General features: G+C 42.0%; 1 protein-coding gene across 1 annotated transcript in view; it reads right to left on the reverse strand.

The window, feature by feature from the left end:
• Positions 1-9094: 9094 nt before the first annotated feature.
• LOC309864131 (uncharacterized protein) overlaps positions 9095-18281 on the reverse strand; it is a 56039-nt gene continuing 46852 nt past the window's right edge. Inside the window, exons 9-14 of the mRNA XM_082729454.1 lie at positions 15683-15781; positions 14775-14826; positions 13953-14085; positions 11984-12125; positions 10331-10462; positions 9095-9468 (exon numbers count right to left, since the gene is read on the reverse strand). Coding sequence (XP_082585580.1) covers positions 9343-9468; positions 10331-10462; positions 11984-12125; positions 13953-14085; positions 14775-14826; positions 15683-15781 — 684 coding nt within the window. The 3' untranslated portion in view covers positions 9095-9342. The remainder of the gene's footprint in view (positions 9469-10330; positions 10463-11983; positions 12126-13952; positions 14086-14774; positions 14827-15682; positions 15782-18281) is intronic.

The raw sequence follows: 18281 nt of genomic DNA on the forward strand, positions 1-18281 counted from the left end.
ATCAACAGGTTGGTTCCTTGTGAGGGTTGTGAGGAAGAATCTGTTCCATGCCTGTCCCCTAGCTGCTGGGGGCTACTGGCAATCTGTGGCTTTCCTTGGCTTGTGGGAGCATCACTCCAATCTTTAGCATAGAAAGGGGTAATGGGAAAGGAATAAATGACTGAGGACAAAGATGAAGAAATGAAGGAGGAATAAGTAAAAAGAATGAACTGGAAGGTGTTGAGGGGAAGTGTAGCAAACTTTCCCACTTGGCCTTTCAGTCAGAAATTTCTAGTTTCCCTTTTGGCAGTTCTCCAACACAGATTTAAGATTTTTAAGAAAATGTAGTTTCTCTGCTCCAGCAAACAGTCTCTAGCAAAGAGGCTAGACCTACTCTGAGAAGTAAGTCTGACTCTGAGGCCATGGCTGAACATGAGATGGCACACTTTCTAGAGCAATGGGGCCTTCCTGGTGCCAACAACCTCAGTGCCTCTAGGAAACTCTGTCACTGTAGTACATAGACTCACTGCTCTCAGGCGACTTCCCATGATCTCAAATGAAACCAAGCCCAACCTATTTAACATTACCTTTCTTTTTAGCTCTCATATAAAGTCTTCTTTTCTGTACATCTGCCTTTTCTTCTAACAAAACTTCCCAAAAGGGTGGTCAGTAGCTGCTGTCTCTACTTCTCACTTCCCATTTCCTCCTCAACCCACTCTGGTCAGACTTCTGTCCCACACTCCACTGCTGTCATCAAGGCCAGCAATGGCCTCCTGTCCCCAGAATCACTGTTCACTCTCCAGTCTTCATGCTCCTCTCCTTCATGAGGCCACAGTTTCCTGCTTCTTCCCAACTTCACAAACACCACCTCCTCAGAATCCTTGTCTGGCTCCCACTCTGCTTCCCATTTCCCCTCCAACTGATTTCTCAACCTAGCTGTGTCTCCAGTCTATCATTGTCATCAGAAGTATGGCCCTAGATGATATATCATAAAGGACATTGCTATTTCCATTTTGTTCTCCCTTGGATTGCTTGGGGTGGGGGAAGTTAGCTGATCTAACATGAAGATACTCAAGCAGCCCTACAGAGAAGCAGATATGACAAGGAACTGAGGCTCATTGCCAACAGCCACATAAGGAAACCATCTTGGAAGCACATTGCCCATCCTCAGTCAAGCCTTCAGATGACTGTAGTCCCTGCTGATGGCTTGACATACAACTTCCTGAGACATCCTGACCAAGAAACACCTTCCTAAGTTGCTCCTAAGCTCCTGATGCTCAGAAAGTGTGCTTGAGAGTAAATGTTTCTTGCTTTAAGTCATTGGTAGGCATGGCTGACCTCATCTTCCTATACTTTCTCACCATGCTCCCATAGCACCTACCTACATACTGTGCCTGAAACACCCCCAAAGTTGTTCTTGACCAAGACCCTGTCCTCACTGGTACCTCTGGTTAACATCCTATTGCCTTGGATCTTCTTATGCCTGCCTCCTTGTTTAGGACTTAGTCTTTTGACCACTCATTTAAAGTTAACCACTTCCCCACTGGCATCTTAAAAACTCCCCACTACCCTCCTCTGTTTTATTTTCCTCCTAGTACTCATCACTAATCATAATAATTTTTTCATTGATCTGTTTGTTTCCTCATCGTCTGAGCAGGAAAATGTTCTTATATGTACCATGTCATCCTCTGTGGTCAGAAAAATTCAGAGAACAAAATATGTACTCAGTAGACATTTACTGGATAAAACAAAGAATAAAACTATTTAAATATTATGGAGGAGCAAGATGGCAGAGGAGTAGGAGACCAATATCATCAGGTCCAAGGGGTTAGGCTACGTAGTTATCAAATCATTCTGAACACCTACAAACTCAATAGGAGATAGAAGAGAAGAAGAACAGTAATTCTAGGAACAGAAAAGTGATGACTTTCTGGAAGATAGAATGTGCAGAGAAGTGAATCCGAGGCGACGGGAAGATAGACTCGGAGGGAAGGCCCAGCTCCTGGCAAGCGGCAGAGCAACAGAGCACAAAATCAGAACTTCTAGAAGTCTGCTCCACTGAGGGACATTGCTCCAGAGGCTAAGCAGGGTGTGTAGCCCTCACAGGGACAGTGTGGTCCCAGGACCCACAGGGTCACAGAAAGACCAAGGGTGTCTAAGCATGGCCGAGCTCACAGGTATGAGAGCAGGGAAGCCAGCTACAGAGACAGAATCAAGGAGTGACCTCTCTGCTCAGGATTACCTTAAACCGTGATCTAAGGCATATTCAGGCAACTGCTCTTCAGGCAGGGACCCAACATGTGCCAGATCTGGAGAGACCCCCTCCTTCCTACTTCGGGAGGATCAGCATGGGAGCATGTGGCAGGAATCTGCTGGGTTTGGAGACTTCAAAAGATGCCATGCACCAGAGAGAGAAATGCTTGGTCACAGGCTGGGTGAGCTCAAAGCACGGCTGGAGACCAGGGAGACAGGAGTGATTGAGCTCGGAGGGACCCTGAAATCTTGGCCCCTCCAGGCCAGAGATTGGAAGGCTGCCATTTTCATTCCTGTCCTCCAAAGCACTATGGAAAGCGTTCAGGAAACAAAAGCTCCAGTGCAACAGAATATGCATTCTTCTCTAGTGTACATGGAACATTCTCCAGAATAGATCACATCCTGAGTCACAAATCATATCTCAACCAGTGCCAAAGATTGGGATCATTCCCTGCATATTTTCAGACCACAGTGCTTTGAAACTAGAACTCAACCACAAGAGGAAAGATGGAAAGAACTCAAATACATGGAGGCTAAAGAGCATCCTACTCAAGAATGCATGGGTCAACCAAGAAATTAAAGAAGAATTTAAAAATTCATCGAAATAAATGAAAATGAAAACAGAACTATCCAAAATCTTTGGAACACAGCAAAGGCAGTCCTGAGAGGAAAGTACATAGCAATACAAAACTTCCACAAGAAACAAAAAAGGTCTCAAGTACACAACCTAACCCAACACCTAAAGGAGCTGGAGAAAGAACAGCAAAGAAAGCCTAAACCCAGAAGGAGAAGAGAACTAATAAATATGAGAGCAGAAATCAATGAAATAGAAACCAAAGGAACAGTAAAACAAATCAACAAAACTAGAAACTGGTTCTTTGAAAAAATTAATAAGCTTGATAAACCCCTGGCCAGACTAATCCAAAAGGAAAGAAAGAGACCCAAATTAATAAACTCATGAACAAAAGAGGAGAGATCACAACCAACACCAAAGAAATATAAACAATAATAAGAACATATTATAAACAACTATATACCAGCAAATTTGACAATCTGGAAGAAATGGATGCATTACTAGAGACATACAAACTATCAAAACTGAACCAGGAAGAAATAGAGAACCTGAACAGACCCATAACCACTAAGGGGATTGAAGCAGTCATCAAAAATCTCCCAAAAAACAAGAGCCCAGGGCCAGATGGCTTCCCAGGGGAATTATACCAAACATTTAAAGAAGAATTAATACCTATTCTCCTGAAACTGTTCCAAAAAATAGGAATGGAAGGAAAACTTCCAAAATCATTTATGAGGCCAGCATTACCTTGATGCCAAAACCAGACAAAGATCCCATCAAAAAGGAGAATTATAGACTATCAATATCCTTGATGAGCACAGATGCAAAAATTCTCACCAAAATACTAGCCAATAGGATCCAACAGTACATTAAAAGGGTTAAACATCACGACCAAGAGGGATTTATTTTTGGGCTGCAAGTTTGGTTCAACATCTGCAAGTCAATCAATGGAATACAGTTATTAATAAAAGAAAGAACAAGGACCAAATGATACTCTCAATAGATGCTGAAAAAGCATTTGACAAAGTACAGCATCCTTTCTTGATCAAAACTCTTCACAAAAGGACACATACCTCAATATCATCAAAGTCATCTATGAAAAACCCACAGCGAATATCATTAGCAATGGGGAAAAACTGAAAGCTTTCCCCCTAAGGTCAGGAACATGGCAGGGATGTCCACTATCACCACTGTTATTCAACATAGGACTAGAAGTCCTAGCCTCAGCAGTCAGACAACAAAAAATAAATAACTAAAAGGCATCCGAATCAGCAAAGAAGAATTGAGACTCTCACTCTTTGCAGGTGATATGATACTTTATGTGGATAACCCAAAAGATTCCACTCCAAAACTGCTAGACCTCATATAGGAATTCAGGAAAGTGTCAGGATATAAAATCAATGCACAGAAATCAGTTGCATTTCTATACACCAACAGCAAGACAGAAGAAAGAAAAATTAAGGAGTCAATCTCATTTAATTGCACCCAAAACCATAAGATACCTGGGAATAAACCTAACCAAAGAGGCAAAGAATCTGTTCTCAGAAAACTATAAAGTACTCACAAAAGAAATTGAGGAAGACACAAAGAAATGGAAAAACATTCCATGCTCATGGATTGGAAGAACAAATATTGTGAAAATGTCTATGCTACCTAAAGCAATCTACACATTCAATGCAATCCTTATCAAAATACCATCAATTTTTTTAAAAGAAATGGAACAAATAATCCTAAAATTTATATGGAACCTGAAAAGACCCTGAATGGCCAGAGGAATGTTGGAAAAGAAAAAAAAACAAAGTTGGCACCATCACAATTCCAGACTTTAAGCTCTATTACAAAGCCATAATCATCAAGACAGTATGATACTGGCACAAAAACAGATATATAGATCAATGAAACAGAATAGAGAGCCCAGAAATGGACCCTCAACTCTATGGTCAACTAAACTTCGACAAAGCAGGAAAGAATGTCCAATGGAAAAAAAGACAGTCTGTTCAAAAAATCATGTAGGGAAAATTGGACAGCCCCTTGCAGAAGGATGAAACTAGACTATTTCCTTATACCATGCACAAAAATAGATTCAAAATGAATGAAAGGCCTCATTCCTGTGAGACAGGAATCCATCAAAATCCTTGAGGAGAACACAGGCATCAACCTCTTTGACCTCAGCTGCAGCAAATTCTTCCTAAAAACATCATGAAAAGCAAGGGAAGCAAGGGCAAAAATGAATTATTGGGATTTCATCAAGATCAAAAGCTTTTGCACAGCAAAGGAAACAGTCAACAAAACCAAAAGACAACTGACGGAATGGGAGGAGATATTCACAAATGACATGTCAGATAAAGGGCTAGTATCCTTGGGGCACTTGGGTGGCTCAGCGGGTTAAAGCCTCTGCCTTCAGCTCAGGTCATGATCCCAGGGTCCTGGGATCAAGCCCCGCATTGGGCTCTCTGCTCAGCGGGGAGCCTGCTTCCTCCTCTCTCTGCCTGCCTCTCTGCCTCCTTGTGAGCTCTGTCTGTCAAATAAATAAATAAATATTTTTTTAAAAAGGGCTAATATCCAAAATGTATAAAGAACTTATCAAACTCAACACCCAAAGAACAAACAATCCAATTAAGAAATGGGCAGTGGACATGAACAGACATTTCTGCAAAGAAGACTTCCAAACATCCAACAGAGACATGAAAAAGTGCTCAATATCAGTCGGCCTCAGAGAAATACAGATCAAAACCACAGTGAGATACCACCTCACACCAGTCAGAATGGCTAAAATTAACACATCAGGAAACAACAGATGTTGGCGAGGATGCGAGGAAGGGGAATACTCTTACCCTGTTGGTGAGAATGCAAGCTGGTGCAGCCACTCTGGAAAACAGTTTGGAGATTCATCAAAAAGTTGAAAATAGAGCTACCCTACAACCCAGCAATCACACTACTTGGTATTTACCATAAAGATACTAATGTAGTGATCTGAAGGGGCACATGCACCCAAATGTTTATAGCAGTAATGTCCACAATAGCCAAACTATGGAAAGAACCTAGATGTCCATCAACAGATGAATGGATAAAGAAGATGTGGTGTGTATATACAATGGAATACTATGCAGTCATCAAAAAAAATTTTTTTCCATTTGCAACGACATGGATGGAACAGAGGGTATTATGCTAAGCGAAAGAAGTAATCAGAGAAAGACAATTATCATATGATCTCTCTGATATGAGGATTTTGAGGGCAGGGTGGGGGTTCATGGAGGGTAGTGAGGGAAAAAATGAAAGAAGATGGGACTGGGGAGGGAGACAAACCATAAGAGACTTTTACAAAAGAGACTCTCACAAAACAAACTGAGGGTTGCTGGCAGATGGGAGAGGAGTGTTATGTGGCTGGGTTATGGACTTTGGAGAGGCTATGTGCTGTGGTGAGTGCTGTAAATTGTGTAAGACTGAGGATTCACAGACCTGTACCCCTGAAGCAAATAATACATTATATGTTAATTTTAAAAAATAAAAATTTAAAAAAACTATATAAATATTAGAACCATAATCCTTAAGAAGGTTTCATTAATTTCTGAGGTTAGAGTGTAAATACTTTTTTTCTATTAGGTATCCTTGAGTGGTCTGTTGACTTAGAATGTCACAATTCTGTTCAAAGTTCCAAAGGACAGATATTTTCAAACATAGCTGGTAAGTGCAGAGAAGAGATAAGCAAATATTTTAGAGAGAAAGGGAGGAGGCAAAGTAGATCAAAGATAACACAGATAAAATTTGTGCTGACTCATGGATGCCTCATCCAACCAGATCTGGTTGGCAAAATGTTTCTAATACATACTCGTTATTTAAGCAGATTTTGGAAAATTGGCAAGTTACCATGTATAATAGCTTAAATCTTGACCCAATTCCCCTAATACAGTCAGGGAAATTAATATCTATTTTCATTTCAATTATATCTGTATGATCTCTCCATGGAAATGGTGGGTGGTTTAAGGGTCAAATACCAGATGTAAATTATTTTGTAACAAACATCTTTATCCTTTTATGTCACAGATGATCCAGGAGTGATATTCAAAATACTTGGCATTTATATAGTAAATATAAATTATGATGTCAGGATATATACTGAAAATTAATAATATTTGTATTTTCTAACTAAACTGCATATGGCATAAACATTCTGTATTGCAAGCCAGTCAGAAATCATTGTGATAGTTTCCAGTCGTTTGTGATTTTTACTAATTGTCTCTGTGTTCTGGGCAGTTTGGGTTGGTAGCGAGTGCCATCTGCTCTGTTATGGTGGCCCTTTCCTGCACCCATGACACTTACCACATTCCTAGGTCCCTCTACTGCTTTCTTCCCTGTCCTACCGAGAATAGGGGAGGCAGAGCCTTTCATCGTGGCTAGCCCCAAGTGCATCACCATTCCTCAGGTATCTTAACGTGACTCCAGCTTTATTAATAGGCATTTCACTAACCTCTCCTCAGCCCCCCTTTTTGAGATGAGGTGGTATCTTATTCTTCAGGTACTCAGAACACCAGCCATGATGAGGTAGATCTTGGGAGTCCACTTCAACATAATTAAAAAAGAAGTGCCTGGGTGGTTCAGTTGGCTCAGGTCATGATCCCAGAGTCCTGGGATCAAGCCCCACATTGGGCTTGCTGCTCCGCAGGGAGTCTGCTTCTCCCTCTCCCTCTGCTCCTTCCCCTGCTTGTTCTCTCTCTCTCAAATAAATACATAGGGTTTTTTTTTTAAAGATTAAAAGGGATTACAAATATGTTATAAATTATGGAAAGCTAGATGTGATGAGGACCTCTGTTCTGGAGCAAAGGTATAAGAATATATTGTTGGAAGGATAGATAACAAAGGTCCCTCCTCCTTATAAACACCTTGAGGAGTCCAAAGCAGGAGAGCTAATAGGTAAAGGCAAAGGGAAATGGGAGCCTTTTGGGAGGACAACTTGGCACATCTTGCTTGGACTGAACTGACCTAACACTGACTAGGCATAAAAAACACAAGCCATGTGCCCTGTATATGTGTCTGCCCCACCCTATGCAACTGTGGGGAAGTTCACACTATGAAAATGGGCAGTCAGGGCTAGGGCCCTGGGCTCAGCCCCCTAGATCCTACCTTTCTTGGGGGATCCCAAATGATAGGCTCAGTAGATCACTGAAGCTAGGCATCACTCATCATCCTAGTCTCTCCTGCAGAGCAACATGCCAGGGGGGAGAGGACTGTATCTCTTCATGTACAGTTTGGGGTCCCAGGCCTGAGTGACAGCAGGGAGGCCTCCACTTCCTTCTCTCTGAGCTACAGAGCAAGAGGAGGCTGCTGCCCTCTCTTGGGTGGACGAATGGTAATCAGGGTTTCAACCAAACCATCTCAGATCGGGCAGTCTATGGGACACAGGAACTCCATGTGGCAAAACGGGCAGCAAAGAACAGCAGGAGGCTTCTGGGACTTTTGCTCAGTGTCAAGTCTATTTGACACTTTGAATGGACTAAGCACCTCGGTTGTTGGATTTACTGTTGCAAAAGAGACTGCTGGGGGGAAGAACATTCTTGCTCTTCCAAGATGGATGTTTGAAAGACTTAAGATGAATATTTAAGTAAGGGGTGCCTGGGTGGCTCAGTGGGTTAAAGCCTCTGTCTTCAGCTCGGGTCATGATCCCAGGGTTCTGGGATTGAGCCCCGCATTGGGCTCTCTGCTCGGTGGGGAGTCTGCTTTCCTTCCTCTCTCTCTCTCTGCCTACCTCTCTGCACACTTGTGATCTCTGTCAAATAAATAAGTAAAACCCTTAAAAAAAAAGATGAATACTTAAAAGATGTGATTTTATTATATGTACATCAGGCTGGGAAAGCGGGCTATATGGCTGCACTTCAGTGACACCCTATTTTCCTTGGAACAAAATCCAAACTGCCCCCTCATGACAGACCATGAAGATTCACAGATTCAAGCCAAGATGTCCTGATTAGGTTTATGCTCAGTTTGCTCTCATGCCCTAGTGTGAAGTTACAGAGTAAATTGTGTACCCCAGAAAGGATAGGTTGAAGTCTTAACCTTGGGTACCTGTGAATGTGACTTTACCTGGAAATAGGGTCTTTGCAGTTATAGTCAAGTTAAGATGAGAAAGAAAGAAACCTTTTATATTGCACATCAGAAATATAGCAAAATACAAAAGAAAGAGACTATTTTTGTGTAGAAAAATGTCCTATGAAAATTTCTACTTTACTCTTTTTGACAGGTACATGATAGACAAAATGACTATTTTTTTTAATAGATCAAAGAAAGAATCCATGAAATTTTTCTCCCTTTATTTATGTTTATGGCCAAGAGACATCCTAGGAGGTGATCATGACTTGATATTTGATCAAAACAAATTGTTTTGCAACTAAATCTGCATAATTTCTAATGAAATTACCACTAAGCTTTTGCAATCGGTAACCTAACCTCACAATAGCCAGGAATTACATGGAGGTAACGCACTTCATGGCTAGAAAACCTCAGCAGGTGTGTCTTGCGTGGGCTGGGCATCCATTCCTGCTTCATTTTATCCTGAAAATCTTCTTGGCTTGTTCTAAACTCTTCTCATTGATGGGAGGTTTCCTCTGGCTGCCAGGCTGCAGAAACTTCTTCACCGTGGGGAGGTTGCTGACTCTGGTTTTCAGGGCCTGCAGTGCACAAGGGCACAGCTTCAGAATGGAGCCAAAGCCCAACCCCATCATTAGCACAAGCCAGGGAGCAGAGACCCTCCTGCAAGGACCAGCTGAGTCTCTTCCATCAGTACCAGTGTGAGGCTGGGAAGCACACCCAGAGAGACATGAAGGTTAGAGGAAGAAAAGACAGCTCAATGACATTTGCCCCAAAGGCATCTTTCTTTCAGACTCGTTTCAGTTTCAGGGCTTCCCTGTCTCCCTCCTTACACATAAATCCTGTGGATACATCACTCTAATGCAACAGCCAGAAGAGGAATGTATCTGTCAGGGAACGACACACATAAAGTCTCCTGACAGACAATAAAATATATAGGAAAACTGCCCCAGAATGGAAGACAGGAAATATAGAAAGGTAAACCACAAGATCGTTCAGAACCAGTCAGCCCACTGAGAGAGGCACAGGGAGAGAGGGAGACTCTGCCCAGAGAAACATGATGTCTGCCATTAGGAGCAGGAGTGGAAGGAAGGAAGCAGAAGGAAGAAGAGCTCCTCCGGCAGACACACAAAGGAAAGAGGATACACATGGATAAGGGAAACCCCAGAGAAAACAAGGACAGAAACCATAATGGAATGGGGATGGGAAGATAGATGCTGAGCTCTGGGTCCTTCTCCTGGTGAAGACAATCTACTCTTGGGGAAGCATCCACCTCAAATGGCCTCGGCTTGACAAGATTCTGTGCCTCAATCAGCCCCTAGGAGCTAACTCTGGAGGGCATAGTGGAATTGAGAAGAGGCAATTATGGGGCTTGAGTCCGAATGTCAGATCCTGAGGTGGGAGGTGTGAGCCTTCCCTCCTGAAAGCTGTGAGAGAGATCACCTTCAATAGAGGGAAGTTGGCTAGAAGGCTGGGGTCAATCTCTTCCACATAGTAGAGAAGTTCAACCAGGTGAATGTCAGCCTTGCTCAGCCTGTTGCCAACAAGGTAGTCTTGTCCATGGCTCTTTAACACCTGGAGGATTTAAAGAATCACACCATGAGCTCAGGCTCAGTCAGGTTGGGCCCCTCTGCTCCTCCCTGCTCTCCAACCCTACCTCCCCACCTCTCCTGCCTCACTGATGGGGTGGGGGCTTCAGACCCTCCATATTGCCCCTGACTCAGTGGGACACTGGGTCTGGGCTGTTCTTTCCTTCAGCTGAAGCCCTGGCTAATGTCTCCGTAAAACATGTGTCCACTGTATGTCTCTTTCAACTATTTCAACTATATGCAACTTTTCTGAATAAAATGTTGGGGAAATTCATGAAATGTATTAAAGTCTTCCAATAATATGCAAATGATAACATGAAGAGAAAACCCCATGGCACCTCCAACTTCAGGAAATTTTGACAAATACCCTTTCAGACTATGTACACATAAGGAACTATGGATAATTATCAGGCAAAGAAAATAATAAAACTTCAAATGCTATATGTTAATAAACCATTTTCATTTATCTTATCATAGGGCTCTGTGATTTCAAAGTAGAGCTGTGCTCAAATGGGAAGACTGTTCAGGTCTTCGTCATGTGCATGTGCCTCAAACTCAGCACCACAAGGATCAGGAGAGAGAGTATTTCTTGATTTCTATGAATTCTTTCCTCCTTGAATAGGGCCAACACAAAAGCAATGACTTAACATTGGTTCAGTGATTGACAGAATGATCTAATGCCTTATAAAGATGGCTGTGTCTGTGTTAATCCTTTCATTCTATGGATGGACCCCCGTATCTCCTGCAATCTGGTTTTTGTTTGTTTGGTTGGTTGGTTGGGTTTTTTTTTTTTTTTTTTTTTTGGCCCATGGTTTTTATTTAGTCCAATTTCAGGTACTTTGATCCTGAAATATTCTCCTTTTATCTCCCAAGAAAAACATAACACGCATACTATGTAGAGCGATGGAACCTTATTTCCTTAGTTTGCACGACTTTCCTCTCAAGTCTGAGAACCATGTCTTCAAGTATGTCAACTAATTTTTCCTTGACATCCCTCCATCTGTCTGTTCCTCTCCGCCCACTGCCCCCATCTCTGTCCAGATACATCTCATTCATCTCTCCGAAACACTACCATATTCTCCTGAAGGGCGACTGGCCTCATGTCTCCCTACCATGTTGCCAGAGTCTCTCCTGACCCACTGCTGTCATTGTGTTGCTCTTGGATCAAAGCCCCTGCATGGTGCTCTGCAAGACCTATTTTAATGTACAGTGTGGCTCTCAGAGCCCTCGACAGCCCGAGCTCTGACTATGACCATGGAGGTCTGCTAAAGAGAGAATTCTAGATCAGGTCCTGGTTAGTGGAAGTCTTGCTGGAAAACTGAAATTTGGGTACAACTAGCACAATTATTCCTCACCGTCGGTTTTTATAAAATGCCTTGAGAGTCAGGGTGCTGCATTACTATTTGCTCTCTGGAAGCAAAGGTCAATGCCTAAGGAATGCCAGTCAGGTCCTAGCTTTCCTTGTCCTCTAAGTCCAGTGCCCCAAAGTGCTCAACAGTCCACTTACTTTTTCAAACACGGGGAGATAACGATCTGTTGTTCTCTCTTTGATCAGGGCAATCTTGGCCTCCTTTTGATCAGGTGGGCATAGAGGCAAAACAATGATCATTTCATTCAAATCGGCTATACCTTCTGTGTACATATCTATCCTGAAAGACAAAGTGACCAAGTTGTCAAACGTCTTCTGTCTTGATTTTATAGTTGAAAAACACACAAGAGTAGGCATCAGGAGTTCAGTTCCCACTGGATGCATTTTCATACCCCACCCATTCAGCTCGGATTTTTACTTGATTTGAACATCTCATTCTAGAACAAACCACTGACGTAGATACATGGCTAAAATTTTCATTATATACATGACCAAAGAGGGGGACAGAGAGCTTTGGTGACTTGTCCAGAGCCCAGAGAAACTGGTGCAATCTCGCACAGACCCACTGGGACCATACCTGGGGCTTGCCATATCTGCTGTGATTTGTTCTGGGCACAAAGGTAATGTGACTCGTGCGCCTAAGACATGCCACTTAAGTGATCTCTTAATAAGGTCCCTGGCACAGACGTCTCAGTCACATCCCTTTCCTGTCTCATCCTAGTACCCCACCCAAGCCCATTTATGTGCCCAATATCAGCAGGTTTTCCAATTAATTCCCATAACCCTGTCCACATACAGTTGCCCAACTCTGACCTTGTTTGCATTTCTCAACTCAGCCCCTAAAAAGGTGAAATTCTTTGGACATTCCAACCAGTACATATTCTAGGAGATTTGGTTTTATTGTTCCCAACTGGGCTTCCTATTAAGAGTTTTTTCTTAAAATTAAATCTTTATTAACGCTTAATTCACATACCGTAATGTATACACTTCTCAAGTGTACAAGTTTGTGATTTTTATAGTGAAGATACACAATTCTGTACTATCACCACCCTAATTACAGAATATTTTCATATTCCCAAAAGAAATGCTATATGCTTTGGTAGCCATTCCAATTTCTTCCCTCCTCTAGCCCCTGGCAACCACTAAACTACTTTGTTTCTATGGATTTGAGTGTTGTGGATATTTCATACAAATAGAGTCATACCATAGGTGCCTTTGTGTCTGATGTATGTAACATGATGTTTATAAGGTTCATCCATGTAGTAAGTACCATGCATCAATACTTCGTTCCTTTTCATGGCCAAATAATATTCCATTGATGGATAGGCCAATCTTCCAATCACTAGTCAGCTGATGCACATTTGCAACGTTTCACTGTTTGAACAGTAAGAACAACACTGCTGCAAACATTTGTGCACAAGTTCCAGGGTAGATGGATTTTCAATTATCTTCTTTTTATACCTATCAATGGAGTTGCTGGCATATGGTCAATCTATGTTTAACTTTTTGAGTAACTGGTAACAGAGCATTCTGGGTTTTAAATTTCAATCATGTGGTCCCATCACAACAGAGAAGAGAACCCACAGATATGGTTGTATTGGCTAAAATCTGGCTGCTCAAGATAACTCTAGTAGCTTAAGGACTAGGCTCCATTCACGCTTATCAAGTAGCTGGTAAGTGAAATTCTTGCTCAGCATTCTTGTAATTTATGAACCTTTAGGATCCTTCTGTTCCCTGCCTTATCTGCTAGATACTCAGACACCTTGTCCTTTGTCTCTACTTGTTGGCTGGTATCCAGCTCCAAAAGGCCTGATACCTGGTGATGAGTCCACCATCTTTCTGGTCTCATAGTTCATCAGATTAGGGAAACTCTGTCCCCATATGTTCTCTATCCATGGACTGCTTTCTTTTCTGTAACCCTACTTGGTGAATCCACTGCAAGTAGGATCCCTTATTCTCACAGATCTCGGTGGTGTCAGACCTCAATCTATACCACCAAGTCCTGTGCTCCTCCTGGCCATAATCATCCCAACACGGTCCTGCTTACCCAAGAAAGAACCCAAATTTTCACATTAATTGTTCACGAAAGAACAGAAAAAATACGTACAGGGCTTTCTCCTTTATGTCTTTCCCATAGAGGTTGTATTTGGTGGCAATGTAGTTGAGAATGGCCCTGGTCTGCACCATCTTCATTCCATCCATTTCCACCATTGGCACTTGCTGGAACATCAGTTGTCCATCTTTTGAAAGAAGAAAAGAAGAAGCAGAGTGAAAACTGAGTGAAATTTTGAGAGAAGCTAAAACAGGGACGCCACCGCCTATCTTTCAAATGAGAACTCTCTTAGAACTCATGCCATTAAGGCCAATTCTAAAAGAGATTTCTATGTAGAATGTTTTAGGTGTTCTTTCAACTCTCCCACTGGTCAGTGTGTGCCCGGCTTTCCTGAGTCCACTGATGCTTGTAGTGTTGGACCTTGTTCTTCATCTCCCTTTTCCTACTGTCAATGCAATGCCCTCTCATTCTCTGAGACTATAATATTGCTGGTAGGACCTTGTCAACCCCACCAGAGAAAAGAACTCAAAGCAACTGCTAGCCTATTTCTACTTTTTCACTCTACTGCATGTGTTCGAGGGTCCTTGGATGGGCACATTGTGTGGAATACTGAACTGACCCAACTCACTTGGGAGGCAGAAAAGCTGGAGAGAGCAGAGAGAGGCCATTCGCAGGGCAAGGGGCATGATTCATTCAGCAAATGCTCAGAGCTCAAGCCCTTCCTAGCCCTGAGTGAGGTGAAAGACTGGCCCAAGGAGCCCCACCTTTTACATGGGGGCCACTTTTCTTCCCTTCCACCATCCACAACTCCCAACACACTCAGCTTATGACTTCTACCTGATACCCTCATCCCAAGAATTAGATACTTGGTCTTACCACTCCTTAACTTATCCCAGTCTTCTGGAGTTTCAATAAATTTCTCTTCAAACTGGAAAGCAGAAACAGTGAATTAGCACATCTATAATATATAGCATATATTATATGTTGTTATTATACTATAATAGCAACAATTCTTCCTTAAAATCATCTAAGATCAAGGCTCATGCTTCTAGTTGTTGCACACGAGTCATAAATGGTATTTTGTAGTTCACTTAAATGCAAATCCAAATAAGGCCTACACACTGTATTTAGTTTCCTTAGGTTATTTTAATTGTTTATATCCTTTATGAGAAAAGATTTTAATAATATATTAGGTCAAATCTGTTCATATCTCTATTTTTTTTTAAAGATTACATTTATTTATTTGAGAGAGAGAGAGAAAGCATGAGCAAGGGGAGGAGCAGAGGGGTAGGGAGAAGCAGACTTCCCGCTGAGCAGGGAGCCCCATGCAGGGCTCCATTCCAGGACCTGAGATCATGACCTGAGCCAAAGGCAGACCCTTACCTGACTGAGCCACCTAGGTGCCCCAAATCTGTTCAACTCTTAATGGTTGACAATTTTTTCTTTCTTTTTTTTTTTTAAAGAGAGAGCAGAAGCATGGGGGTGGGGAAGCAGCTGAAGCAGAGGAAGAGAGAATCCTAAGCAGGCTCCATGCCCAGTGCAGAGCCCAGTGTGGGACTCAGTCTCACAACCCTGAGATCGTGACCTGAGCTGATATCAAGAGTCGGAGACTTAGCTGACAAATTTTTTAATGCAAAACTGCTAGCCTATTTCTACTTTTTTTATATATATATCTTCACAGGTCATTTAGTAAGAAAATTCTCTTAACCTATGCAAGAAAAGTACTTTGATAGAGTCAATTTTAGATCCAACTTAAGATGACAAGACTCAGATCTAACCTCTACTCCTGCTGCGGCCAAGAGCCACCGGATGGACTCCATTCGGCCTCGTCCATTGAAGTAGTGAAGTTTGGGCTTCCCTGCCATGGTGGACTCCAAAGTTCTCTAAACATGAATGAAAGAACAAACAAATGAACGGATTAGCAAATGGACAATACCACAGAAGCAAAAATGTACTTTCTGGTGTATGGCCGAACAGCACCAACAATGTGGAAGGAGTATCTGCCTTCGAGTTGGAAGAGTCCTTAGAATGTTTTTCATGGCCCAAGTTCTCATCTATCAGTAGCCAACCCTGGGAAATTGTTCCAAACGATGCTCATACCTCCACTGGGTAAAATTGGATTGTCTTAGCAGGCTAATAGGGAGAGTGTACCATAAGGATATAAGTATGGGCATTGGAAAAAGGGGAAAGGATTAGAGAATTGGTATTTATTGAAAATCTCCTAATGATCATGACCCAAGGCTAGTGCCTTTGGATACATTATATCTTTAATTTTCATAACAGCCCCATGAAACTGGTTGTTATCATGCCCATATCAGTTAATGAGAACAAGGCTCAAAGGTGAAAAGAGTCTATAGTTATTCCCTAGTTAGTGATGGACATGAAAATCCACACCTAGGACTGAAAAGAGAGGACAGAGCTGGGAGCCTGTGAGGGACACTGAAACCAGAGGACTTCCCTAACAAGAAGGGGAAGGAGAGGCAGAGTCAGTCCTCCACTCCGTGGCTCTTATCCTGCTTTTGTTTAAAGGGCTGAGGCTCAACTCTAGCTCAAAAGACCTTAGTTCTTTTCATAGACACAGGAAGCTAATTCCCTTCCTTTGTTTGGAATTCTACATTCTAACTTTACTTGGTGGCACTTCATAATCTGGAAAAAGGGATGTTACTGCATTAATCTTACAGTAAATGGAACAGAACTCACATTTCTTAAGTGCCTGTCATACAAGGGGTATTCTTAGCTATTTGTCTTTATTTCATTCTCCAAAAATTGCCTGAGGTGGTTCTATTACTGTCTTTTTAAAGTTGATGATACTGAGGTTTCTAGAGTAACCTGCCCCAAATAGGTGGTAGCATTGGGATTCAAACCCACTTCCATTCAAAACCAAAGATTTTATTTTCTATATTGGTGTTTAAAATATACAACCTTTAGTGGATTGTGAAGTCCACCAATTTCTATGGTGAAGTAGAAAATAGAAAATATCTGAGTGTATTTTATGTAGAAACAGAAACATTTTAACTTCAAATATGTGTTTATTGTGGGTATGAGCACGTACATGAGTGCACACTCTTTTGATCTGTATAATGGTAAGGGATACTTTGGTTCTGCCTCATCAGTGAAGTTTGAAAGTCCTTGGTCCATCTCAGCCTATGAGAAGTGAACATAGCAGGGAACCAGACAATGAAACCCAGTGGCTCAAACAATGGATGTTCTATCATGGATGTGAATGGAAACACACAGGACTCATTAAAATCAGGAGTCCTAAAGCCAGGTCTTAAAAAGGAACAGGTGCATATTCTGTGCAAATCCTAGGCTCTGTTTACAAAATATTAAGATTCTCTTGTAAAATTTTGATGTGGAGTTTGGAACAAAAAGATACTTCTCTTTACCCAATGTGAGGTAGGAAACAAAGGCAGAAGGAAATGTAGATAATATTAAATGTCCTTATAACCTGCAGCCCACTGACAAATACTTGAGATGGTCAGAATGTAACATTCTTCTAGGAAACTCCCAGCTGGCTTAAGGATAATGGCTTTACTACAGGGGAAAACCACCTCAGCTTTACAATAGCAAGTGTCTTCTTTAGCACAGGAGGATCCTTTTGGAACTTCCCTTATCTTTACTTACCCCAACCCCAAAGTATATAATCAGTTGCTCCACTCAAACCTGGGCAGCATACTTATCCATGGGTCCTGCCCCTGTTCTTTAATAAAACCACCTTTTTTGCACCGAAAAGTTCTGAAGAATTCCTTCTTGGCCATCAGCTCCAGGCCCCCACAATACTACTCCAAAAAACTACCTCAAATGGATACATCTCAGAAAAAGTGTGTGTGACTTGAATTTTAGGTATCAGAGTGCTTTCAATGTCCATATTTTTCATGTAGCACTCAGTAATTCCAACCTTTAGGAAGCAAAGAACTGTTGAGGTGCCTGGGTGGCTCAGTCAATTAAGCGTCTGTCTTCTGCTCAGGTCGTGATCCCAGGGTCCTCCAACATGGGAAATCTGCTTCTCCCTCCCTCTCTGCCCTCTGCCCCCAATTCCTCAAATAAATAAACAAAATCTCTTAAAAAAAAAAAAAAGTAAGTAAAGAACTGTTTGGAAACATACTTACCAAGTCATCTGTCTTGTAATTGGAGATTTGTTTATTGTACTTTCTTATCATGAAGAATGGGGGTGCTATGACTCAGCGGGATGCAAAGGAGAATGAGGCTTGTACCGAGTGTGTTTTGAACCACTGGTCACAGAGTTGTGATAAAAGGCCTCACATCACCTTACCCACTGACTGAGGGTCAGGATACAAAAGGAAACAATGTTTACCTTATATAATATTTTATCAGAAGGCTCCCCAGATAAGCAATTTGGTTCCCCTCTTGAATGGGAGGTCT

Source organism: Mustela nivalis (genome assembly GCF_964662115.1).
Source record: "Mustela nivalis genome assembly, chromosome: 5".
NCBI lineage: Eukaryota > Metazoa > Chordata > Mammalia > Carnivora > Mustelidae > Mustela > Mustela nivalis.